This window comes from Xyrauchen texanus, chromosome 25 (genome assembly GCF_025860055.1).
Source record: "Xyrauchen texanus isolate HMW12.3.18 chromosome 25, RBS_HiC_50CHRs, whole genome shotgun sequence".
Classification (NCBI taxonomy): Eukaryota; Metazoa; Chordata; class Actinopteri; order Cypriniformes; family Catostomidae; genus Xyrauchen; species Xyrauchen texanus.
This window is the reverse complement of record NC_068300.1, coordinates 39,574,647-39,602,266: the sequence shown is the minus strand read 5'-3', so window position 1 is coordinate 39,602,266 and position 27,620 is coordinate 39,574,647. Positions and strand designations below refer to the sequence as shown.

Sequence of the window (27,620 nt, the reverse complement as noted above, 5' to 3'; positions counted from 1 at the left end):
TACTTTTCCACTCTCCATTCTTTTAAGAGCATCCTCTAATTCTCCTAAACTCAGGGCTTTACCGATTTCTATGTTAGCATCTTTGGTTACTTGTGGCAAATTTTCCAAAAAACCAAAACTTTCATCTTTAGCCTCTAAAATTTCTTTTTCAAACAGGTCTTTGTAAAATTGTGAAGCTCTTTTTCTGATATCTAGGGGATTTGACAATAAGACTCCAGTTTCGGACTTCAAACCATGAATAAAATTTTCTGTCCATTCTTCTTTTCCATATTAAAAAAGAATTTTGAAGGAGCATCCATTAAATCAGCACTCTGAAAACGGGATCTAATTATTGCCCCTTGTGTTGTCAAACCCAATATATTGGCTAATAGATTCCTTTTCTTTTTAAAGCTTTCTGAAAAATTGACATCTTTTGTGGAGTCTGCAAGCCCTTGTATTGGTTGGTATCGGTTTTAATTGTTTTTTATTAACCCGGCCAATAATGTTTCATGTTTTGCCAATTATGGGCAAAAATGTATTACGTTCTTGGTTCAGAAATGTTATAACATTATTTGTAAGTTATTACATTATCGACTTTTATTACATTAAGAATGGAACGTTTATTACGTTATTGGCAGTTATTACATGAATGGTTATTACATTTTTGGCTGCTACGTGGACCATGACAGGTCTTGGCTGATATGGACTCCAAGGAATCTGAAGCTTTGAACTGCCTTCACCCTCTCACCATTTAATGCTGATGGGATGGTGAGCATTGTACCTCAGTTTCCGTAAGTCCAAGATCAGTATCTTCACTGATATCAGCAAATCTTTCAGTTAAGTTTCACAGGAGACAAAGGGCACGACTCATAAAGTGAGTCAGTATTATCTGTTGTGTTTTCATTGGGAAGACCTTCACACACCATCACACACCACTGCCCCAAGACACTATTTTGAAAGGCCAATAAAATGGATAATATAAAATAGACTATACTACACTATTGAGGCAAAGATACAGATACTAAAAGATAGATAAACAACTGAATAAACAGTAAAGTACAAACTGAAGATTAACTCAGGACACCAATTACAGTCATACTGTATCTGTCAGGGACATTTTATGCATACTTTATCCTAAAAAAACAACTAATAAATAAAAGCAATTGCTTTCAGCACTTTGAAGGTTATTTCAGTTTGTGTGGCTAATATGTCATTAAGCTAACACTTTAATTCAAAATCACTTTCAGTACCAACTTGTGTTTATGCGTGTTGCTCAAGTACACAATAATAACTGTCCACCGCTTGAGTTTTGGACCTGACAATTCTTAAGGTCAGTGATTCTCTCAAATGGGTTGCAGGTCTATTCTGACTAGGTCGGGAACGGCACATAAAGAGCAATGCTAAATGCAAAATAATTCAATGATAACCATAAATTATGTAATCATAGTTAGCATAGCAAAATAAATAGGAAAGGTAGAAACAAAAAAAGTTGTATGATATTTACTGTATTTGTAAGAAACATATCAAAAAGTATTCTTATCACACACATTCAGACAAACAAACACTAGCACTGGTGTTATGAACAGGGCTGTATGTGCAGTGTGAGCGCCCCCTGGCTGTGGAGATGTAGCAAGTGGATGAACTCCTCTGGCATTGCGTGCATAAACTTGTGCGGTTCTTTGTTGTCGTAATAATGATATGGAAGTGGCTGCTGCTGCAGGTCGATGTCAAATGGCCAGAATCCGTATATATGCACATCATCACACAGTTCTAGTGCCACATTAATTAACATAAACCCTGAGGAGAGGCGGATCTCTTTCAGGCCACGCCTCTTCCAGAAATGGTCCAATGTCTTGAGGTAGGAGGAGCTAAAGAACACCACACGCTGCTGAGTTCTGATTGGCTGGAGCACTTTGAGGGTGTTGATTGACACGGCAGTGCAAAATGGGTACGCAAATGCAGGAATGATGAGAGAGGCGTTGCCATACACACTTACACGTTGCACTAACGGACCTGGATTCACGTTCATATTTTTGTAGCTGCAGAAACACACACATAAACATACTCAACATAATCTATAAAAAATAAATTTCATTATTACACAAAATGTGTCATTCACTAACTGTGTACACAAGTATATGTGAATAAAATCGGTATGCAAACGTTTTAAGGCAAAAATCACGATTCATCAATAATTTTGCAGTTAAAATTATTCTAAATTAAGAACCAACTGAAATTGCAAATTCACAAAACTTACAGACATCCGGTAGCCTTAGAAACATGGACTGTGTTAAGACAATGTCAATTTAAATATTATATTAGGGATGTCCCGTTATCGGGTCTGGTTTTGTGCTCACACACTCTGATACCAAAAGCCGATACTGTCTGACGTACAAATGTCATTGCGTAAACATTCAATGCACAAATAAAAATTGTGATATGTCCAAGGGCTCTATTTTCATAAGTGCACAAAGCACAGTGCAAAGTTCTACGACTGTGCACTACGTCTTATCCAATTTCTGTGAGAGCGCTAATTCTAGGCGCAATTTTTGTGCCAGCGCAACTGGGCGTGGGTGGTAGTGTTTGTGCTACTGTGGGTGTAGGTATGCAAACTGTGAGTGTACTGCATGTAAATGAAGTGGTGCAAAGCACAATTTGCAGAAACCTCTTAACTTGGCGCAAAGTCAAATTCAGTTCCTGTATTAGCAGTTTGGAGATTTCCCCATCAGGTGGTAATAAAGTTAATGTCCAAATTCTGAAAGTACAGAACATCAAATCATGTCCCTTCAATCTCTGTTGAAGCCATTTTTTGAAACACAAAATTATTTGATTTATGTTGAACTTTCTAGAGGTCATGGTTTATTTTTCGGGGCCAAGCTCTGAAATTGCGTAGCCCCTATTGTATCCGTTGATATTATTAGTATTATTATTCTGGCTGGGAAACTATGGAAGCCCTATGGCTCGTACATAGGAAAATGCTGAAATTTGGCACATTGATAGGGGTGGGCATGAATTGCCCCTATACCAAATTTGGGGTCTCCAGGTCATACTCTATAGCACCACCACCAGTTCAAACATTCACTTCTCTTTTGTGTGAATCTTTTGAACCTTTTGTCCTAGAGATATCTTTCTTTTTTTATCTGATTACTCTCCTCCTGATGATTAAAATGTACCCCTTACATAAAAACTCCACTCATTACAGTGGTTGGCATCTTTAATTAAGACATTTAAAGTTTAAACTTTTCACATCCTTAAAACTTTGTCCAAACGATGGGTCAAAATAATTTCCAGACCGAGCCACACAGGACTGACCAGAAATCATTTGAATTTGTGCTACCATTCAGAAATTATGCTAATGTAAATTTAACAAGGTGGACATGAAAACTGATTTGAGGCTGTATCTCTGCAATGCTGTACCCTATATAAAAAAAAAAAAAAAAAAGGTTAAAGCATGTATAATATATCCTTTAAAACTAGAATGATTGTTGTTGTTTTGTTTTTTGTTTGCTTGTTTTTTATTATCCTAGGTTTCAGATTCAGATCAGACTAATCAACCTATAATACGTGTAATTTTGTCAGTGGTTTATTCTGTGAGATTATCTCAAGAAGATCGGTTTGTGAAGTATAGTTAAGACCCTGATTTACTTCATACAATGTGAAAGTACAAACTGGTTTGACATCATTTAGAACAAAATCTGTCCAAAAAGATGTTTTTGCATTTATTTTGGTGGTTCGTAACAGTTTTTGTTAATTAGTCTACAAAAGGAATCAAATATACTCAAATATTCTCAAATGCCCATTCATTCATGTGCCATCTGCAGCGAATGTCATTCACACATCTGCCCAAAGTAGTAGACTCTAATGTTCGCTCCTTTGAAGCCAGAAACATAAGGACTTGACGTCTAAAGGAAAGAACACGTTTGAGCGTGCTATTTTTACATCCCAGAGGGATCTTTCTGACTGGGCTTGCGATCTTTCCGAACCTCAGCAGCTCTTTTGTGATGGTGTCATCGGAAATAAACGGCGGTACATTTGAAATGATGATTTTCGTTGCTGGAGCGGATAGCGGGGTTACCGTAACAAACGTTTCCTTCACCCATATTCCGCTCACAGTCAACTGGTTTACCAGGGAGTCTGATTTTAAAAACACGACGACAGCTTTGTTCATCCGTGAGGCCGAAATTATATTTTCAAATCCGACCTGTTCTCCTATAACTATAAGCAGTTCCTCTACTGTCACTCCGGGCTCTGGTACACATTTGCACCCATTACGAAGTGACAGATTTGGCGTTCCTTGCACGGGAACAGACGCCATACCGGCGTCTGAAAACCGTGCGTGCTAAACTAAACAAACTTTCTTGACTGTTAGTAAGACTGTCCAGCAAGGGGAAAAAGAAAAGATAATTATGAAAAAACAAAAAAAGTTTAAGGTTAAAGATTATTTGAAAGCAAATCAGCTTAACAAACGCTCTCACAGCCACGCTTCCACTCACGCGCATGCGCTCAGAGAGAGAGAGAGAGAGAGAGAGAGAGAGAGAGAGAGAGAGAGAGAGAGAGAGAGAGAGAGAGAGAGAGAGAGAGAGAGAGAGAGAGAGAGAGAGAGAGAGAGAGAGAGAGAGAGCGCTGAATAGCTAAATAGCTATAATAGTGTGGTTGAAACCGTTTGCTTGGAAAAGTTATTTAAAAATGTTTAATTAAAGATGACATTTTTTTCATTAAAATAAATGGTGGTCTTTGTATTCGAGCACAAAGCATCTTGAAGTATAAATTAGTATAAATGTAATATTATATGACAAAGTAACTGTCTGTGTTTGCAAATATGTGTGCTCCATAGAAGGCAAGGCTGGAGATAAGTCTGCAAATATATATATAGAGAGAGAGAGAGAGAGAGAGAGAGAGAGAGAGAGAGAGAGAGAGAGAGAGAGAGAGAGAGAGAGAGAGCGAGAGCGAGAGAGAGAGAGAGATTTTATTTAATTTATTCTATATGATGCTTTGGCAACATTGTTTTTGAAACTTTCATGCCAATAAAGCCCATTGAAGAGAGAGAGAGAGCGCAGAGTTAGGACTGGTCAGGTTTTTGAGCAGCTATTTGAAAGAATCTATAGTAAGGGTTAGTGTTATGGAAGTCTGACACTTATTAAATTAAATATTATAAGATATAAGTATATTATTACATTATCGGTTTTAATTGTTTTTTATTAACCCGGCCAATAATGTTTCATGTTTTGCCAATTATGGGCAAAAATGTATTACGTTCTTGGTTCAGAAATGTTATAACATTATTTGTAAGTTATTACATTATCGACTTTTATTACATTAAGAATGGAACGTTTATTACGTTATTGGCAGTTATTACATGAATGGTTATTACATTTTTGGCTGCTACGTGGACCATGACAGGTCTTGGCTGATATGGACTCCAAGGAATCTGAAGCTTTGAACTGCCTTCACCCTCTCACCATTTAATGCTGATGGGATGGTGAGCATTGTACCTCAGTTTCCGTAAGTCCAAGATCAGTATCTTCACTGATATCAGCAAATCTTTCAGTTAAGTTTCACAGGAGACAAAGGGCACGACTCATAAAGTGAGTCAGTATTATCTGTTGTGTTTTCATTGGGAAGACCTTCACACACCATCACACACCACTGCCCCAAGACACTATTTTGAAAGGCCAATAAAATGGATAATATAAAATAGACTATACTACACTATTGAGGCAAAGATACAGATACTAAAAGATAGATAAACAACTGAATAAACAGTAAAGTACAAACTGAAGATTAACTCAGGACACCAATTACAGTCATACTGTATCTGTCAGGGACATTTTATGCATACTTTATCCTAAAAAAACAACTAATAAATAAAAGCAATTGCTTTCAGCACTTTGAAGGTTATTTCAGTTTGTGTGGCTAATATGTCATTAAGCTAACACTTTAATTCAAAATCACTTCCAGTACCAACTTGTGTTTATGCGTGTTGCTCAAGTACACAATAATAACTGTCCACCGCTTGAGTTTTGGACCTGACAATTCTTAAGGTCAGTGATTCTCTCAAATGGGTTGCAGGTCTATCCTGACTAGGTCGGGAACGGCACATAAAGAGCAATGCTAAATGCAAAATAATTCAATGATAACCATAAATTATGTAATCATAGTTAGCATAGCAAAATAAATAGGAAAGGTAGAAACAAAAAAAGTTGTATGATATTTACTGTATTTGTAAGAAACATATCAAAAAGTATTCTTATCACACACATTCAGACAAACAAACACTAGCACTGGTGTTATGAACAGGGCTGTATGTGCAGTGTGAGCTAGTGATGTGTCGTTCATGAACGATTCGTTCATTTTGAACAAATCTTTAATATGACTCGGGACTACCGAGTTGTCTCAGAGAGTGATTCGTTCATTTTGTGTTGACCGCGCATGCGCGCAACATCGCATAAGGTACATGAAGTCATAAATGATTAGTTCATCTTTCGCGAGTCTTCGGGTTCGGCCGGGTCCGAGTCTTTCGTTCTTCCTGTCAGTCCCATAGAGACTATGCTGCTGTCAGTACCGGAAAGAGAAATGATTAGTTCGTCTGGTTCGGTTTCGGCCGGGTCCGAGTCTTTCGTTCTTCCTGTCAGTCCCATAGAGACTATGCTGTCAGTACCGGAAAGAGAAATGATTAGTTCGTCTCTTCGGTTTCGAGTCGTTCGTTCTTCAAGTCAGACTCAGAAACCCATAGCACTATGCAGAGACAGAAATGATTAGTTCATCTTTCGAGTCTGAGTCCTTCGTTCTTTTGTCACGTGACAGCTGGTATCTCGCATCAAATAAAACATTAGATTCGTATTATTGACTGCGTCTGAATGTACATTGTTTTATATGTTGGGAATTAACATACAATTATCAAAATATATGTACAATAAACATCATCTGAAAAATAAAAAAGGTCCATCTTATTATTGTCCCTGTCCATCTCTTTTTTATTGTTAATATGTTTTTAGTTTTTATTATTATTATTGTTATTAGGATATATATATATATATAAAACGTGTGTGTGTATATATATATATATATATATATATATATACACACACACACACATACACACACACACACACACACACACACACACACACACACACATACACAATGTGTGTTTGGTTCAAACAAGAGTTTAGCCAATGGTTGAGATGAATTGCAACTGTCACTCAAGGCTGTCACCAAGGGGATAGTGACCCTTTCACACCCATCCCCCATTGTTTTGCGCAAGGTGAGGAGCAGAGAAGAGACAGATCAGGACAATGTTGAGCTCTAGAAAAAGGAGTGATGTTTGGACTCATTTTGTTGCAACTTCGGCCACTGAGGCAAAATGCAACATCTGCAAGAAAAATTTTTCTACTAAAGGAGGAAGCACTTCAAATTTGAGAAGACACTTGAAAAGCTCACATCCAACTGTGCTGTTAGCTAGTGCTGTGCTATGGGTTTGTGAGTCTGACTTGAAGAACGAACGACTCGAACCGAAGAGACGAACTAATCATTTGTCTTTCCGGTACTGACAGCATAGTCTCAATGGGACTGACAGGAAGAACGAAAGACTCGGACCCGGCCGAACCCAAACCCGAAGACTCGAGAGTCGAGACTTGAACTAATCATTTATCTTTCCGGATCCGGACCGGTATGCTGCATGTGCATGCAGTCAGTGAGTGCATTGGCTGCTGTGTCACACCACACGGCCCACACACAGACACTGACGAGTCGACATCGACAACTAAGTATTTTTAACGTTTTGAAGTTCGAACCCGATGACACAAGAGGCGGAGAAAAAGGAGGTGAGGTGAACTAACTGCAATAGCTTAAACTTAAGACCCAATTAATAAATTAACATTTCGGTTTCTTATAAATTGGCTTTGGCTGCATTACCCTATAGTTTATTTTTATTTATTTATTTCAAATTGAATCAACATTTTCGTAAGTAGACTACTTGATGTTTTGGGCTATTTAACATGACATTTAATTATATTCTGCTGAAATGAACGAAATGACTCGAAAAAAGATTCGTTCATTTTGCTGAACGAGACTCAAAGATCCGAGTCAGTAAAATGATCCGAACTTCCCACTACTAGTGTGAGCGCCCCCTGGCTGTGGAGATGTAGCAAGTGGATGAACTCCTCTGGCATTGTGCGCATAAACTTGTGCGGTTCTTTGTTGTCGTAATAATGATATGGAAGTGGCTGCTGCTGCAGGTCGATGTCAAATGGCCAGAATCCGTATATATGCACATCATCACACAGTTCTAGTGCCACATTAATTAACATAAACCCTGAGGAGAGGCGGATCTCTTTCAGGCCACGCCTCTTCCAGAAATGGTCCAATGTTTTGAGGTAGGAGGAGCTAAAGAACACCACACGCTGCTGAGTTCTGATTGGCTGGAGCACTTTGAGGGTGTTGATTGACACGGCAGTGCAAAATGGGTACGCAAATGCAGGAATGATGAGAGAGGCGTTGCCATACACACTTACACGTTGCACTAACGGACCTGGATTCACGTTCATATTTTTGTAGCTGCAGAAACACACACATAAACATACTCAACATAATCTATAAAAAATACATTTCATTATTACACAAAATGTGTCATTCACTAACTGTGTACACAAGTATATGTGAATAAAATCGGTATGCAAACGTTTTAAGGCAAAAATCACGATTCATCAATAATTTTGCAGTTAAAATTATTCTAAATTAAGAACCAACTGAAATTGCAAATTCACAAAACTTACAGACATCCGGTAGCCTTAGAAACATGGACTGTGTTAAGACAATGTCAATTTAAATATTATATTAGGGATGTCCCGTTATCGGGTCTGGTTTTGTGCTCACACACTCTGATACCAAAAGCCGATACTGTCTGACGTACAAATGTCATTGCGTAAACATTCAATGCACAAATAAATATTGTGATATGTCCAAGGGCTCTATTTTCATAAGTGCACAAAGCACAGTGCAAAGTTCTACGACTGTGCACTACGTCTTATCCAATTTCTGTGAGAGCGCTAATTCTAGGCGCAATTTTTGTGCCAGCGCAACTGGGCGTGGGTGGTAGTGTTTGTGCTACTGTGGGTGTAGGTATGCAAACTGTGAGTGTACTGCATGTAAATGAAGTGGTGCAAAGCACAATTTGCAGAAACCTCTTAACTTGGCGCAAAGTCAAATTCAGTTCCTGTATTAGCAGTTTGGAGATTTCCCCATCAGGTGATAATAAAGTTAATGTCCAAATTCTGAAAGTACAGAACATCAAATCATGTCCCTTCAATCTCTGTTGAAGCCATTTTTTGAAACACAAAATTATTTGATTTATGTTGAACTTTCTAGAGGTCATGGTTTATTTTTCGGGGCCAAGCTCTGAAATTGCGTAGCCCCTATTGTATCCGTTGATATTATTAGTATTATTATTCTGGCTGGGAAACTATGGAAGCCCTATGGCTCGTACATAGGAAAATGCTGAAATTTGGCACATTGATAGGGGTGGGCATGAATTGCCCCTATACCAAATTTGGGGTCTCCAGGTCATACTCTATAGCACCACCACCAGTTCAAACATTCACTTCTCTTTTGTGTGAATCTTTTGAACCTTTTGTCCTAGAGATATCTTTCTTTTTTTTATCTGATTACTCTCCTCCTGATGATTAAAATGTACCCCTTACATAAAAACTCCACTCATTACAGTGGTTGGCATCTTGAATTAAGACATTTAAAGTTTAAACTTTTCACATCCTTAAAACTTTGTCCAAACGATGGGTCAAAATAATTTCCAGACCGAGCCACACAGGACTGACCAGAAATCATTTGAATTTGTGCTACCATTCAGAAATTATGCTAATGTAAATTTAACAAGGTGGACATGAAAACTGATTTGAGGCTGTATCTCTGCAATGCTGTATCCTATATAAAAAAAATAAAAAAAAGGTTAAAGCATGTATAATATATCCTTTAAAACTAGAATGATTGTTGTTGTTTTGTTTTTTGTTTGCTTGTTTTTTATTATCCTAGGTTTCAGATTCAGATCAGACAAATCAACCTATAATACGTGTAATTTTGTCAGTGGTTTATTCTGTGAGATTATCTCAAGAAGATCGGTTTGTGAAGTATAGTTAAGACCCTGATTTACTTCATACAATGTGAAAGTACAAACTGGTTTGACATCATTTAGAACAAAATCTGTCCAAAAAGATATTTTTGCATTTATTTTGGTGGTTCGTAACAGTTTTTGTTTAATTAGTCTACAAAAGGAATCAAATATACTCAAATATTCTCAAATGCCCATTCATTCATGTGCCATCTGCAGCGAATGTCATTCACACATCTGCCCAAAGTAACATATGCCTATCATCATTCTTTTGTCTGTATTCTGAACATTAACAGTTCTTCATACAACCATTTTGCAGTAGTATCAGTGTCATCATAAATTACAATAACAGTGTAACCAGCGGATATTATGGCCGCATATAGCGTATTAAGGTATTATTGTGATGAATTCAGAATTTAAATAAGTAAAATTAAACATTTTCTACTGCATATATATTACGTTGAATTATCATTGAGTGGTTAAAACAACTTCATTTACTGACCTCTTGTGAATTCTTCTAATAAAATGAGGCATAAAGTCATTGATAACACATTTTTAAGCTGTTGAATATATAAATATTATCAGGTCACCTGTGAAATCATCAGGGAGATTGTAATGTATTCCCTGTTTTTGTGCTTAGACTTTTATTTTGAAATTCATGTTTAGTTCCCTGTTCCTGTTTCCTAATGTTAGTTTTATAGTCCTTTTGTAGTTTTATTTCTTGGTTGGTTTTCCTCTGATTGTTTCCCCAGGTGTTCCTCATTCCCTTGTTTTCCCTTGTGTATTTAAGCCCTTGCTTCCCCTGGTTACTTGGTCTTTCTGTGACGAGGCAGGTGAGGAATGAGGATCTAAATAGAGCTTTTTAATAAAACAAAGATGAACAAGGTAACTCAGAATAAAATGAAACAAAACACAGGGAACCAGGAACAGAAAATGACAACACGTGAAGACCGACAAAGAAACCAGGGGAAACAAGTGCTTAAATACACAAGGGTATAAAACTTTTAGAAGATATAAAACTACAAAGGACTACAAAACAAACACCGGAAACATGAACGGGGAACTAAACAAAAATTTCAAACTAAAAGTCTAAGCACAAAAACAGGGAATACATGACACAGATAAGTTAGTCAACTCCACCCAACTCCATGTCATACACCACTTCCCCGAGACACTAGTTTGAAAGGCCAATAAGATGGATGGTATAAAAAAGACTTTAGTTATCACCATTGGTGCAGAGACACAGATACTAAAAGATAGATAGACAATTCTTAAGGTCAGTGATAATCTCAAATGAGTTGCAGGTCTATTCTGACTAGGTTGGGGACGGCACATAAAAAGCAATAATTAAATAATTCAATGATAACCATAAATTATGTAATCATAGTTAGCATAGCAAAATAAATAGTAAAGGTAGAAACAAAGTTGTATGATATTTACTGTATTTGTAATAAACATATCAAAAAGTATTCTTATCACACACATTCAGACAAACAAACATTAGCACTGGTGTTATGAACAGGGCTGTATGTGCAGTGTGAGTGCCCCCTGGCTGTGGAGATGTAGCAAGCGGATGAACTCCTCTGGCATGGCGGGCATAAACTGGTGCGGTCATTTGTTGTCGTAATAATGATGTGGAAGTGGCTGCTGCTGCAAGTCTATGTCAAATGGCCAGAATCCGTATATATGCACATCATAACACAGCTCTACCACATTAAATTCACGTTAGCATGATTTATGAATGGTATCGCAAATTAAAATGAATTGTGGTTAGTTCTGTGCGGCTCAGTCTGGAGATTATTTTGAGCCATCATTAAAACAAATTGGACAAAGTTTGAAGGATGTGAAAAGTTCAAACTGTAAAGGTCATAATGCAATACTGCGGCCACTGTAATGGGTTTTAAAATGTAAGGAGTCATTTTAATCATCAGGAGGAGAGTAATCGGACAAAAAAGAATGGTGCCTCTAGGATAAATGGTTCAAAAGATACACACAAAAGAAAAGTGAATTTTTTAACTAGTGGTGGCGCTATAGAGGGCTATTCATGCCCTCCCCTATCAGCGTGCCAAATGTAATAATTTTCCTGTGTATGGTTCATTACTTGACAAGTTGAGCAGATACTGCGACTGAAGGAAGCAACAAACTCTTATAAGAAAAATACAAAAAAAGACTCAAACAGCAAACAGTCCCATACAGACCCCAAAACCTCCACAGACCTACATAATTAATTATGCAAATACAACAGCCGATACTAAGTCCTGAAGCAAAAACAACTTAAGTTACAAAGGCTTCCTTTTGGAAGGACGTGTTCTCCAGACATCACATAGGTCGCCTGCATACGTTATCGGATTTCTTTCAGAAAACCATGACGTTCCCCTTCTGTCACTCACTCGACATTCACAAAAGGGGTACCACTTAAAAAACGGCATGCACTAACCTGAGTTTCGTGGCTGCCGAGCCAGGTGCAAGCAGGCTGTTGCATACTAGAAGCAGCTGGGTCGGCTACATGTAACCCTCCCCAACGCCCCCTATAAAAGGTGTCATATACAGCTCTTAGGTTCCCCGTACCCATACGGAAACAGGCGACATGACTTGCATGGGAGCCAGCCGACATGCCGCGGCCTTTTCTCTCTTTGTTTCTCGTCATAGAGTTAAAAAGCGACTGGGGCTATCTTAACGCTATAGATGCGTCGGGGAAAGCGTCCCTTTCTGGTGGCAGATCTTGCCTAACAAGGGAGGAGTTGCTACAGACCCTGCGACCAGGGGGCAGCGAGGACTGCCCAAAGGAGATGCGGGTCCTGCCAGCGGGGGGACCGTACCATGTAAAATATGTCACAGGGAGTTGCCTGAAGCGGGAACTATGCAAGTGGAGCCCAAGCCCAGCATGGAGCAACTGACTCGTGGTGGGTCTGGCGGAAAATTCCTTCGCTGAATCCACAACCCTCTTGATGGAAGTGAGCGCGGACCAAAGGGGAGGACCTTGTACTGATACGCCTGGCCGTCGGATGCGAGCCGTAGGGAGGGTCAACGGCGAGGAAGAATGGAGACGTGAAGTATGCATCCTTCAGGTCTACCACTGCGAACCAATCTAATGCAAATGCAGGTTATAATTTGTTTCTGCGTGATCATTCTGAACGGGAGTTTGTGTAAAGTCTGAGAACTCGCAGGTCCAAGATAGGCCACAGCCCACCATGAGTACGATGAAGTAAGGGCTGTAGAGACCCTTCTCCATCTTGGCTGGAGGGACAGGCTCGATCACATCTCTGAGTAGCAGGGTATTTTACATTTACAGCGCGCATGCAGTGGAGCGAATACCGCCGAGACGAGAGAGGAGCCCGGCGAACTGTATCACGAAGCCGAGTCGGATGGTCCTGGACAGCCAACACGACGGGTTGGATAGCGAAGTCCAAGTTCCGTGCGAGGGGCACTAACAGGAAGATAATTTTTTACATACCGGGTGGCATTTCGCAGCGGGGGGGGGCAGGTAATAATGCGTCGCGAGGCAGAAGCAAGTCCCAAGGCTTGGGTGCTGAGAAAGATTCAAAGCGATTACCTTGATCCGCGCACCCGGCAGGGGGCGGTTAGAGACTGAGGAGGTTCTGTAGGGACACCTTCGGAACTCGTCAGCGCTGGCCTGCCGGGGCTGGACAGTCGCGGGTCCAGAGGCGAGATGACTGCATCCAGGGAGCCGGGACTGTAAGACTTGCGCCGGCTAGATGATCCAGGAAGTGCGGAAATCACCCTTTTATTAACAATGTGTTTACCGCAGCCCGAAGGGGGTGCGGCAACGAAGAATAAGGAAAACAAGGGTTTTCCTCCCGGCCCTCAACCAGGGGATGGAGTAGTCATTGTAGTTATAGCTCCGGAGCGATCTCAGGGGTGCCTAGGAGCTTCACTGGTCCTAGAGGGGGTCCTAAAGACGGGGGGCGTATACCACCTGCGGGGCACTCGACGCTGGGGCTGAGAGCTGGGCCTGTTTGCAGTGGAGCTGTCTGGTTTAGTAGCAGGGGCACGCTCTTGGCGGGCAGACGGGGCACGTGCTGCATTGAGGCGGCAGTGCAGCATGATGTGAGAGATAGCTTCCGTCTGCCTCTTCACCGCCGAAAACTGATAGGCGAAGTCATCGATGGTGTCGCCGAAGAGGCCGAACTGGGAGATGGGGGCGTTGAGAAAGTGTACCTTGTCAATGTCGCGCATCTCGATCAAATTCAGCCACAAATGGCGTTCCTGGACCACAAGGGTTGCCACTGCCCGCCCGAGTGCTTGCGCTGTGACCCTCGTAGCTATGAGAGTGAGGTTGGAGGCAGGGCGCAGTTCCTGCAGCACATCAGGATCAGGACTACCCAACTTGCAGGAGAGCCATGGCATGCAGGGCGTCCGGTGGCACTGTAGGCTTTCGCAGTCAGTGACTGCGTTGTCCTACAAGCTTTGGATGGGAATACCGGGCGGTCCCACCAGGTGGCGGCATTCTCAGGACACAATTGGATCGCAACTGCCTTGTCCACCTGAGGGACTTTTGTGTATTTGTGGACCGCCCCACCATCCAGGGTAGTTAGAGCAGAAGATCGAGGAGGTCGGTTCCAGGCAGAAAAAGTTGCTCTCCACGAACTCGTCGGCTCGTCATGCACTTCCGGAAAGAAAGGTACCGGGGGGCGTGGCTATGAGCGGCGCCCTGGCCCGCGGAACCGATCGAATAGCCGTGAGGGGGGGCGGAGGTTTCCAGTCCACCTCGCGCTCACGGTGGCCCAGGAAAGCATAGCGGACATTCGTGCATCAGGCTCAGACTGGGCGAGCGGACCCGAAGTTGGCAGCTCAGGTGAGTCATCAGCATCAGACACCGCTGTGATGCTCTCCGATGCAGCAGCGAAATTGTCATCCAATTCCGGGAGCTCGAAGGAGAATGCCAGCTGGCCTCGAAGCAAGCTGCACTCCTCCCGAGCTCGGACGGAAGCAAGCAAGCGTGCTGGGGGCGGGTGGTTTGTGGGGTTTTACCCAGCGAACCCGAATCGCCTGCAACGCCAGCCGGGTCATCCTCAATCCCATGGTAAGAAGGAATGACACAGGGGGGGCGGCTAAATTGGCTTTCTCTCATGAGAAAAGAAAGCCGCGACCGCAATGTTGCCGTGGCTATGTTCTTCTACTGAGAACACAAACCATTCATAAAACGCTGCTTGCGTGTGTTCGCAGCCCAGGCACACGAGACAACTTTTATGACCGTCAGAAGTGGAGAGAAATCGACCGCATCCAGGGACAACACAGCAGCAGAAGGGCATTTTTAAAAAGACGCATCCAGAAAAGGATGTTCAACGCTTGCTTGTGTATGTTGCTCTTTTACCAGAATCAAACTCTTTTAAAGAAAATAAACTCTTTCAGAGAATCAACTCTTTTATAACAGAAGCGATGACGAAGTGCCCCGGGGCAGAGTCTGCACAGCGTGCAGAGAGGAGAAAGCCGCTGGAATGCGCCGTCAAAGCCAACATGAAAGCTCTCTTGCAGAGGTGGTGAAGCAGTTGCACACACAGTTCACTGAACACACAATCGTTCGGCTCCAAAGAAAAAATCTGTCTGGCATTCGCTTGCCCGCTCCCTTTATATCCGTATGTCCGGGGGCAAATTCTGCAAATTCTGTCTGCCAACTTGGCATTGGCCTTTTCTCAAGTTCAGAGGGACACCCTATGATTTTGGTAATCATACTTTGTCACAGCTAACTAGTAATACCAATTGACATTTTAAAAACATGTCCATACACGAAAGCCAGAACTTGAAATGACACTTAATGCCCAAGCAAGCCTAATTTTAACTGCAGCATGACTGTTTTGTGAAATTAACGTCTCCCAAACAGACATTCAGAAATCATAATTTTTCATATGAATCTACCAAGGAGGTCTATAATACCTGGAAAAATCTCAGTGTGTTAAAGCACTGGTTTATAGTTTCAAGGTAGAATCCCCACCTCGACAAATCATGCAGTTAAAATTTCTGTTGTTACAGAGATCTATGTACTGTGCTTAATATATTGCTGCTGGGCTTTTTTCCAATCAAATTTTGATTTTTGTAAATGGTAAATGGTCTGCACTTATATAGCGCCTTTTTAACCTTAACGGTATTCAAAGCGCTTTACACTGTGACTCATTCACCCATTCACACACATTCATACACCAATGGCGGCACAGCTGCCATGCAAGGCACTAGCCTGCCATTGGGAGCAACTTGGGGTTCAGTGTCTTGCCCAAGGACACTTCGACATGTGGAGTCATGTGGGCCAGGAATTGAACCACCAACCCTGCAATTAGTGGCCGACCCGCTCTACCACCTGAGCCACAGCCGCTGCAATTTTGTTGTAAAGTTTTATGAATAAGAAGTTGATTATACTGACTATGATGATTAGCTGTAATTTCTCTATGGTTGGTATGTCTCATTGGTGACTGTCAATGTTGTGGTGCTGTTAATGAATGAACATTACATTTATAGCAGTTTACACAGTGAACAGGGGACTCTCCTTAACCTCCACTAGTGTGCAGCATCCACCTGGATGATGCAACGGCAGTCATAGTGCAACAGTACACTCACCACACACCCACTATTGGTGGAGAGAGTGGAGTGACAGAGCCAATTAATGGATTGGGATTATTAGGAAGACACGATTGATTGATAGATTGATTGACTGTGTGTGTTTGTGCATTGTCATTTGTGATCTTTGGGTTGTGGTTAATGTTGTGCAATGCTTGCCTTTCAGTGCTTGGCTCCATAATTTGCTGCTTGCAGCTATAATTTCAATTATTATTTTTATTGTTATGTTTATATTAGGGCTGTCGATTTAATGCATTAATTCAGTGTAATTAATTTGACTAAAAATAACGCGTTAAAAAAATGAACGCCATTAATCTCAATGCCCCCAGACCGTAATATGGAAGATTCCTGACAAATACAAGCTTGTAGTACCTCCTGTTTACTCCAGAGGGCAGTAAGTGAAACTTCAGCTGTGTGGCAATGCGCAGTTTATACAGTGAAGAAAAACACCCTTGAGCAGCAGATCAACACAAACATGCGTTACGTTCTTGCGTTCAAAACACTTGATAGAGCTTAAATCCGAACTAAGGGATCTCAATATGTGTTCTAAGTATTAAACTATATTTAACTTGACACAGTGACCTAAAAATGTTATGTTTATGATGCAACGCATCAAAGACGCTACACAAGCATGTCTGACGCAGGTGTTTATTGACGGGTCCTTAAACAAGCCCTCATAATAAATCTCCAACTGATTGACAAATTCACTTGTGAAATGGATTGCTGTAAACTGTATGACAATGACTGACTTATGATCAATAATATGGTAGTAAACAATACATTGTATTCTAAAGCCACTTTTTGTATTGTCTTATTAATGATGAACTCTTCTGCCAGAAGAATGTAATGCATTTTAATTATCTGAATATATATATATATATATATATATTCAGATATATATACATATATATATATATAATAAAGTCTATTGAGTAAAAATTGCTGAAACATAATAAACACGCTGTCCTCAAATCATCAGTCTCACACTATTGTATTTGAAAACTGCAACAATACAAAAAATAAAACAAAAAATAGGTATCACATCATTACTCATACTAAAAATGGAATTGGGACATCCCTGTCATAACAGAAATAATGCAATGTAGCTCAATCTGAGATCTGCACAAAAATGCCACAGATCACATTTAGTCTAAGTATTTATAATATGTGTTACTTGTTTATCAACCTTTTTTTGAGAACGCACACTAGGCTGTACTTGAAGATCTTGCCAAGTGTGTTCTTCGGAGTGTGTAAGGATATGATACGAGAACAAATGTATGTGTGTACTCACCTACAACCTGTGAACCCAAAGGAAATGTATTTCTATAAACAAAGTTCTAAACAATGAGACCTATTATATGAAACATGAATGATATCAAATACATCATGTAAAATATAAATTGTACATATTGACTGTGTTAATGCTAACCTTTTGTAGAGCTGAGTGGGGTTGATGGTAATTAGATCAGTCTTTAACCCAACATCACTGTCATTAATGGAAGCCAAGTTAAACCTGAAATATATATATATATATATATATATATATACAGTGATTTAAAATCAACTTGAAACAGAATTGATAACCCATTTTAACATGTGATGCATTGCAGAGTGAAAAAATAAGATTGAAATTAATCAAAAAATCTGTTCCTCTGATAGAGAACTTTTTAAAAAAGATATTTACTACAGTAAAATATGTCAACAATTGCTTTGCTGGACAGCTAGCACCTTGTATCAAGACAAATCCATAAATATTTACATTGATGACAACAGTTCTGTATATACACATGGCTCTGATTCTTAGTTAATTTGTGACATTCACTCAAGTGCTGAAGTAATTTGCTTGCATTTAGTGTGCGTTTTATTGTTATATGTTGTGATAGTCTTTTTATTTGGCGACCAAATACTCCAAAACAAGTAGCTGCTAAGAGACATGCTTTATTTTAACTATATCTTTTATTGGGGCCTGGGTAGCTCAGCGAGTATTGACGCTGACTATCAACACAGGGGTTGTCAAGCCAACTGTGTACATGGTGCGGTGGTAGATCCTGCCTGACAAGGGAGGAGTTGCTACAGACACGGCTACTGGGGGGCAGCAGAGACTGTCCAAGAGAGACGCAGGCGGACCGTACCACAGAAAATACGTCACAGGGAGTTGCCTGAAGGTGGAACTATGCCTGTGGAGCCCAAGCCCAACACGGAGCACTCGACTCATGGTGGGTCTGGTGGCAAATTCTAGTTATGGAGGTGCCTTGGGCCAGTGCCCACGAGGATGCCACACTTCTCATAGAGTGTGCTCGAACCCACAAGGGGGGGCACGGTCTGGGTGTTTGGAAACGTCGTTCCCTATTCGCCATCCGCCAAAGCAGACAAAGTGCTGCTCTGAGCATCTAAAGCCCAGCATGTGGTCCATGTAGATATGCAATGCACGTACCGGACACCGCAATGAAGAGACTGGGTTAGAAAGAAGGTCCTTCCTCAGGGGAATTTGCCAGGGAGGTGCTGTCGCGAGGAGTGTGCAATACGAGAACCAGATCCAGGTGGGCCAATAAGGAGCCAACAAGGTGACCTGTTCCTCATCCTCCCTGACCTTGCACAGCACCAGTGCATGAAGGCTCACTGGGGAAATGTGCCAGCCGGGGCCAGCTGTGTGCCAGCGCATCTGTGCCGAGAGGGGCCTCAGTTAGGGAGTACCAGAGCGGGCAGTGGGAGTTGTCTTGGGAGGCAAAGAGATCTATCTGTGCCCTGCCGAAGCGGCCTCAAATCAGCTGGAACACCTGGGAGTGGAGCCTCCACTCTCCGCTGAGTGAGACCTGTCACAACAGCGCATCCGCCGTCGTGTTGCAGTTGCCAGGGATATGAGTGGCGAGTCACCGCTGACTCCAAAGGAGGAGATGGCGGGCAAGTTGTGACATGTGACAGGAGCGTACGCCGCCCTGGTGATTTATGGACGCTACCGTGGCGGTGCTGTCTGAATGGATCAAGACGTGCTTGCCCCAAATCAGTGGGAGAAACCTCTGCAGGGCAAGGAGTACAGCCAACAACTCGAGGCAGTTGATGTGCCAATGCAGGAGGGGCCCCGTCCAAGAGCCAGCGGCTGCATGCCTGTAGCACACAGCGCCCGAACCCAGTTGAGAGGCATCTGTGGTGACCACGACAAGTCTGGACACCTGCTGTAGGGGGACTCCTGTCCGCAGAAAACAGAGGTATGTCCAAGGGTTGAGAATCTGAAGGCAGGAAGAGGTGATAAACACACGGTATGTGCAAGGATGCCATATGCCCCAGGAGCCTCTGGAACTGTTTGAGAGGAACCGCTGTGTCTGGCTTGAAGCGAGCGAGGTATGCGAGCACTGATTGCGTGCTCAGTTGTGAGGCGTGCTGACATTGAGACTGGGTCTAACTCCAAACCGAGAAAAGAGATTTTTTTTGCCAGTTGACCTGAAGCCCCTATATGGCTGAGGTGCGCCTGGTCCATGTGGGAGCATAGTAAGCATAATAACTCTCGAGAGGGTGCTAGGATGAGCCAGTCATCTAGGTAATTAAGTATGCGGATACCCACCTCCCGTAGCGGGGAAAGGGCTTCCTCTGCGACCTTGGTGAAGATGCGAGGGGACAGGGACAGGCCGAAGGGGAGGACCTTGTACTAAATATGCCTGGCCATAATATTGAATACAAATGTAATTATCATGTTGTGTACTCATCTGTTTCCACTGTCTACAGACAGTGAGCAGTTATGTGTATGTGATGAGAAGTTTTACCTGATGACAAAGTCTGCACTGTCAATCTCTTTTCCACAACTGCTGTTCTTGAGAATTCCTCCACTGCCCACCACAGCACATCGACCAAGACCACCATGACCTCTCCAGGGTAAGTCCTTCATAACACATAAATAACCAGTAATAAATAAGCCGCTTTAACTTTTTACAGCGATGACTACCGCAACAATGCACAAAAATGTACAGCTGATGAAACTGGTCTGTGCTTACTGAAATTCAAAGCACTGTGGCACCCTCAGTGGCTAAAGCCAGAAGTGTTTTTGAACATTATGGGCACATGTTGGCACATTCATTGAGCTTCAGGTGAATTTTCTATAAAGTGACATCAAAAGTGAGTTGATTTTTTTAGTTGTAAACTATATAATACAGTGAACAGGAATGTGTTTTTTTTTTTACTCTAGCAAATTCACAGAAATAACAAACACAAAATGCAACTTTGCTTGTGGATATCCGCTTCACTTTCTGCTTCGTGCCTTAAACTAAACTGAATATCTTTAAAAGATTTGATGTCATAACCTCTCAAACTTGGGCATATTCTGTGATTATTTCAACCTCAAAATTGTGGGGGTCTGGGTAGCTCAGCGAGAATTGAAGCTGACTATCACTCCTGGAGTCACGAGTTTGAATCCAGGGCGTACTGAGTGAATCCAGCAAGGTCTCCTAAGCAACCAAATTGGTCCGGTTGCTAGGGAGGGTAGAGTCCTATGGGTTAATCTCCTAGTGGTCGCAATTAGTGGTTCTCGCTCTCAATGGGGCGTGCAGTGAGTTGTGCATGGATCATGGAGAGTAGCATGAGTCTCCATGGTGTCATGCACAATGAGCCATGTGATAAGATGCACAGATTGACTGTCTCAGAAGCGGAGGCAACTCCGCCACCTGGATTGAGGTGAGTAACCACGTCACCACGAGGACCTACTAAGTAGTGGGAATTATTGCATTCCAAATTGAAAAAATGTAAAATAAATTGTATCAACGCGGAACCTTGTGAACACAACTCAGCTTTCAGACGGACTGATAAAATATCCTGTGTGCGTCTACTTTTGGAAGATACATCGAACCAGCCAATCAGATTTGCGCTGATTGATCGAGAAAACGTGTTCCAGTTTTGTGTGTTATAAGCATCAGACGGTTAGTGTATGGACTATTGGCGGTCCATGGGTGTACCATCTGAGGCTGAGATTACTCTGTCTGTGGCTATAAAGATGTACAAAAACACCCTGAGCCAAATGTATTTACTTCATTCTAATCACATGCACATATCTGTGCATTCATAGATACATTAACCTGTATATAGGCTACAAGGTATCTATTTAATTAACACAATACGTAAATGCACAATACTTGCTAATCAACCAATTTTGTTTTTCGTACTATTTTTTTGTTCTGTTGTACACTGTATTTTGTACAATATGTATTGTATTTATTTCCTCTTGGCATGTACTAAGACCTATATTTTCTCTCTTTGTGTTTTAAAGGTAATATTCTGGGTTCAATACAAGTTACGCTCAATCAACAGCATTTGTGGCATAATGTCAATTACAACAAAAATGTATTACATGCTGTCCCAACAAAAATCTTTTTCACTGAGGCACTTAAAATGGAAGTGAATGGGGCCAATCCATAAACATTAAAATACTCACTCAAAAATTTCAGAAGTATAAACACAAGATGTAAACTATATGTGTGTTAACATGATTTTAGTGTGATAAAATCACTTGCTAACCTTTTCTGTGCGAAGTTATATACAATTTTACAATTAACAACTTAACGCTAAAAACCCTTTATGTCCAGTAAATGACGATTTAAATAACTTTACAGCTCAAATAATACATGAGCTACAACAGAAGAATTAATGTAGGTGATTTTATAATATTATAAGCTTCACATTTCTGCCTTTAAACCCTCCAAACATTGGCCCCATTCACTTCCATATAAAGTGCCTCACTGTTTTTTTACTAATTCTTTTTTAAGAAAAGGAGGGAGGAGTCAATTATTTTTTGTGGTAATCAACATTATGCCACAAATGCTGTTGATTTGAGCTTAAAGAAATATTCTGGGTTTAACACAATTTAAGTTAATACTGAAATGCCTCAATTTCCCCAAGGTCTCAATAAATCTATATAAATATTAGTTTTATATGATCTCTATTAAACACTATTATCACTATACTATAAATTCAATATTGTATGATCTTGTCTTATTTCAAACACATGCATGTGTAAGCACATGCACATGCCTCAGTATGTATGTTGGAAAACTGACCTCAGGCAGCATATTGTGAAGGGCAGCATTCACTTTGTATCCCTTATTTGATTTTTCATATTGAATCATTTGATTCACAACTGTGTTCTGCTTTGTCAGGTACAAAGAACCTGTAGCATTACAACAGAAATGCAGTCTTAATCTGTAGAAAGACAAAAGGGTTAGGTCAGGCAGAAATATCTCCCGAAGGTAACAATTTGCAGCCTACCACTTTTTACAGCATGAAAGAGAAGGCGTGAGTGTGTGATATCTGTGAATAATTTTACTACCCTTCCATAAATGTAAATGTATTATCTGTTGTACAACACAACCATCTAATATAGAGAGTAAGACTCACCTGTTTATCTCTTTCAGCGTTCTATTAGACACATGTGGACATCTCATCAATGCCGAGAGATCCCGAGTGAAGCTCTTCATATCAATACTGAGACAAGAGACATTACTTACACTTTGTATTCCCTGTTCAATCAATAATGGTTATAAATCAGCTACTTATTTATTTCTTATTATATTATTGTTATATTATTATAGCAGTATTATACAGCTCACTGAAGTACTTGATTGTGGTCAATCATAGCATTCTGTTGTCAAATATGAATGTACAATGACAGCTAAACTGAATAATTTATTAATTGAATGTTGCATTTTTATCATCTCAGTCTTTAATAATGTACTTGTTTAGTAGCATCATTCTCCCTGTTGTGTGCTTATCTGTCATTAATCTTACCTCTTAGCTGGAGTGATGATGGAAAACTTTTGGCGGAGTCTCATGCAGTGCAGTAGTGTGAAGGTGTTTGTCATTTTACCCCTGCAGAATAAGAGAACTGAATATTTTTAATGGGATAGTTCACTGATTATTCTCTTTTGCGCTCCAAGTCAAAAGAATGCAGCGGAAGACCATTCCACAACCTCAGACCAGCAACAGAAAATGCAGTCGCCCTTAAGTTTTAAGGGATCATAAGAACTTATTATTAATTAGCTGATCTTGACGATCTACATTAGTATTGAAGATTAATAAGCTCTGTAACATAACCAGGGATACAGGTTTAACCAATGTAGAGAAGCCATAACAGGTCAATTACGATCCCTCCTCTTGGAATTTGTGAGTAGCCTGACTGCCATCATCTGGACCAACTGCAACCGTGACACAGATGCATTACTTGTCCCCAAATCGAGGACATTACTGTAGTCCAGGCTGGAGGAAATAAAAGCATGTATCACCTTCTCCTGGTCATTGACTGAAATAATTTATTTAATTTTTATTATAGTTCTCAGTTGAAAGAAGCAGCTTTTCACAAAAGCCTTTTTCTGCTTGACAGATTTAAGGGCCGAATCAAAAACTACAAAGATTCTTTAACTCAGACATGGGCAACATATGGCCCGCGGCTCATTTATCGTAAAAGCATTTTTTTTTTCATTGGATATTTCAGTTAACTTGCATTAGGACCTAATGCGTCTCCACAAGCATATAACATGCTCAGGGTTGCCAGATAAGAGACACAACACCCCCAGTTTGAGATTTATACATGCACAAATTGGAAATATTTTGTCTAATGTTATACTTATTGTGTGCAATCTGGCAACCATGCACTTTTCTATCTCTCGCTTTCCCTTTGAACTAACTTAGTGATCTGTAGTGCAATATTCTGCTCAAGGAAAAGTGTTATACAGTTACTCTGTGTCCATTCTTTTGCTCGCTTTGCGACAAACATTTAAAAGTTCTATAAAAAAATATGTTTTTATTTATTAAAACAGACCCCTGATGGAAATAGAGATGGTAAAATAAATGTATAAGCTCAGCCTTTATTCGGTTTTGCCTGATAGAAAAGTATCTACCTTTTGTAGAGCAATACAATACTTTAGGCAATTGCAGAATAATCCCATTAGTCACAGATACACTTCAGAAAATTTACTACACCACTATTTCTGGGCTTAAAAGATACAAAAACCAAATCAATGCAAATGCAGGCCCCTTTACCAAAATAGTTGCCCACCCCTGCTTTAACTGTATCTGTAAATTAGCAGCCCTTGGACCCAAGCCATTTATTATATCCCTTTGACATCCTCTAGGTCAAAAAAGAATGGCCTCTGTCTTCTTGTCATTTAATTGGAGACGGTTTTGTGCCATCCAGCTTTTAATCTCTTCCATAAAAATTTTCAGAGGAAGGTAAATCTGTGTGTCGTCACCATAAAAATTGTAAAACATACCATATTTTTTCAAAACAAAACCAAGGAGGAGCATAGAATATAAAATAGAATAGGTCCCAAAATAGATCCCTGGGGGATTCCACAAGTGATGTTCTAATGATAAAGAAAAATCCCCAACCCTCACAGAGAATGATCTGCCCTCAAGGTAGGATAAAAACCACTCTAATACTGTACCTTGGAAGCCCACAACCTGCCACAAGCAACTAATGAGAATCTCATGGTCTATTGTGAAAAGTGCTGCAGTTAGATTACCTGAATTACTAATGAATAAAGGTCACTGGCAACACGTAACAGTGCTGACTCAGTCCTTTGGCCAGCCCTAAAGCCAGATTGAAATGTATCATTATTCCTGGCTTGAAAATAATTCAGCTGAGCAAGAACCACCTTCTCCACAATTTTGGATAAGAAAGGTATCTTAGAAATTGGCCGATAGTTTGTCAAATCCAAAGGGTCTAAGCTAGGCTTCTTAAGAAGAGGCTGAACAATCACTTGCTTAAAGCACAGAGGGACTGTCCCAGCTGAAAGGTTGCTGTTCATGATAGACATAATTCTTGGAAATTAATAATTTCTACAATCTCAACAAGTGTCACAGTTTGTCACCTTTCTGTTCATAAGGACTCTTATTTTGACATGGTTATTATCTTCTGTTGTTAGTTTGCCCCATACTACATTTCCCATGTTGCACTGCCCTCATCACAGCCATCTGTTCCACAACTTCCTCACCTATTCCCTCATCAATCATTTGTTTGTATATTTACCCTCTAGTTTCACTCACTTATTGTCAGTTAATATGTTTCCTTGTAGGTTCCTGTGATCGTAATTTTCTTGTGTATTCCTATTTAGTTCTTTGTATTGCTCCATGTAATTTGTATCACCGTCTTCATCTCCATTAAAAAGCCTACGTTTAGATCCATCGTCTTTCATCTCATCTCTGCTCAGCGTTACACCAAGCAAGCACATGGGAACAACATCCCAGGGACAAGCTGATGGCTTCAAGTGACCAATAATGTCCTTCACATCTGAGAGAGAAACTAGATTAAACTGATCAAAGATCTCATCACTAATAGTAGCCACTACAGGGTCTTGAATTGGAGGATAAAAACTAGACCTGATTCCACTGATTTTATCAACCCCAAAAAAATACAAAAACATATCACAGGTATCTGTGGAGGGATTTAGGCAGGCTGTAGCTGGATTAAGTAGTTTGTTGATGGTATTAAAAAGAAGTCAAGGAGACTTCGTGTCGAAAGATTATATTGCAAAAAGTATTTGCTCTTGCACCTTTCACAGCTTTTTGATCGTTAGACAGAGCTTCTCCCAAAATTTTAAGAGAGTCATGAAGCTTATTTTTCTTCCACTTCCATTCTGCCTTTCTGCAATCCTGTCTGAGTGCATGTGTATGGTCATTTAACCATGGTTGTTTTTAACTTTATGCCTCTTAACTTTGTATGGAGCAACAGAGTCAAGAATGTCAGAACAAACCGATTTAAACACAGTAACTATCTCCTCTAGACCAAATAAAGATGAAGCAGACTCAATAAAAGCTATGGAAGAAGAGGCTTTAAAAGCATCTGTGAAGTCTAGAGCTGTGGATGAATTTATTTAGCGAGAGCAGGAAGAAGGAGGCTGACAGCAAGGAAATCCACACTAAACAGTAATATTAAACATAACAGGCATATGGTCAGACAAACTAAATTACTAACGTTCTACATCACAGATTGGAAGACCTAATGATAAAACAAGACCCAATGTGTGACCTTACTTATGGTTAGGGCCAGTATCAAACTGATAAAAATTAAATGAGTCCACTAAATCCAGAAAATCTGCAACCAAAGGCTTTGCAGGACAACAAATGTGAATGTTAAAATCCCCAATGATTAAAATATTGTAAAATATATGACAAATAAAATCTGAAAATTCCTTTACTTTCTGTATACAACCACACCCAGTACAGACTCCTGTAAATCAATCATCATTAGTTGGGCTTCAAAACTCTTGATAGTTTACAGTCTTCAAAAGGCGGCATTTAAAGGGGCATTCAGTAGTTCTCTAACTAGCATTATTATTCTTCTTCTTCACTTTAAATACCAATACGACAGTGGTGTTAGATGCAGTACTGCCATCTATGAATGTGGATAAGCATGATTGTCTCTGCTGCCCCCGCCAGCTCTGGAATATCATAAATGTCGGAGTTTGAGATAATTTCTAATGTTTCTTATTACTACTATAATATAAGTGCTTTGCCAAAAAAAAAAAATCTGAATTCAAGTGAACAGACTTCTACAGTTAAGGACAGATTATTATTGTCCCTCATATCAATAATCTTTGGAGACTGTCTGCATTTCACGTTATTTCTAAAGACAGTTATTACCTTTATCAGAGAACTGCTTAGCGTGAAATAAAGCTCAATTATTTAGCGATACAGAATGTTATGGTAAAGGAAAGATTAGAATTGTTTTTGATGATCAAATTTAGCATGTCCATGAATACTGTATTTGAAGAACTCGTTTTGATTTCAAGCAAACCAACGTCATGGTTTAGTCAAAATCCTCAACAATTGATATGCCAAGCTACTAAACAAATGAAGATGTATGCCATTTTATAAAAGTGGAGGTAGATGGGGCCACCCTTACTATTGTCACGAACCCCGCTCCTCTGCCCCATCTCCGCGTCCACGAGCACGCACACATGCACTCCGCGAGCGT

The 27,620-nt window shown here is 40.4% G+C and overlaps 1 protein-coding gene across 1 annotated transcript; it reads right to left on the bottom strand.

Moving 5' to 3' along the window:
- Window positions 1-1,555: 1,555 nt before the first annotated feature.
- Window positions 1,556-23,508, bottom strand: LOC127618440 (alpha-2,8-sialyltransferase 8E-like). Its single transcript, XM_052090870.1, has 8 exons — window positions 23,435-23,508; window positions 23,045-23,131; window positions 22,708-22,849; window positions 20,428-20,543; window positions 18,099-18,182; window positions 8,084-8,535; window positions 5,439-5,505; window positions 1,556-2,018 (listed from the first exon to the last, which is right to left on the bottom strand). Exons 1-8 carry the CDS (start codon window positions 23,506-23,508, stop codon window positions 1,556-1,558), a joined length of 1,485 nt encoding a protein of 494 aa, XP_051946830.1.
- Window positions 23,509-27,620: the final 4,112 nt, after the last annotated feature.

Coding starts and splice junctions, on each gene's coding strand:
- LOC127618440 (XM_052090870.1), bottom strand. CDS start 23,508: ATGACAAACACCTTCACACTACTGCACTGCATGAGACTCCGCCAAAAG. Junction 23,132..23,434: donor ATCATCACTCCAGCTAAGAG/GTAAGATTAATG, acceptor CTCTTGTCTCAG/TATTGATATGAAGAGCTTCA. Junction 22,850..23,044: donor ACGCTGAAAGAGATAAACAG/GTGAGTCTTACT, acceptor GTCTTTCTACAG/ATTAAGACTGCATTTCTGTT.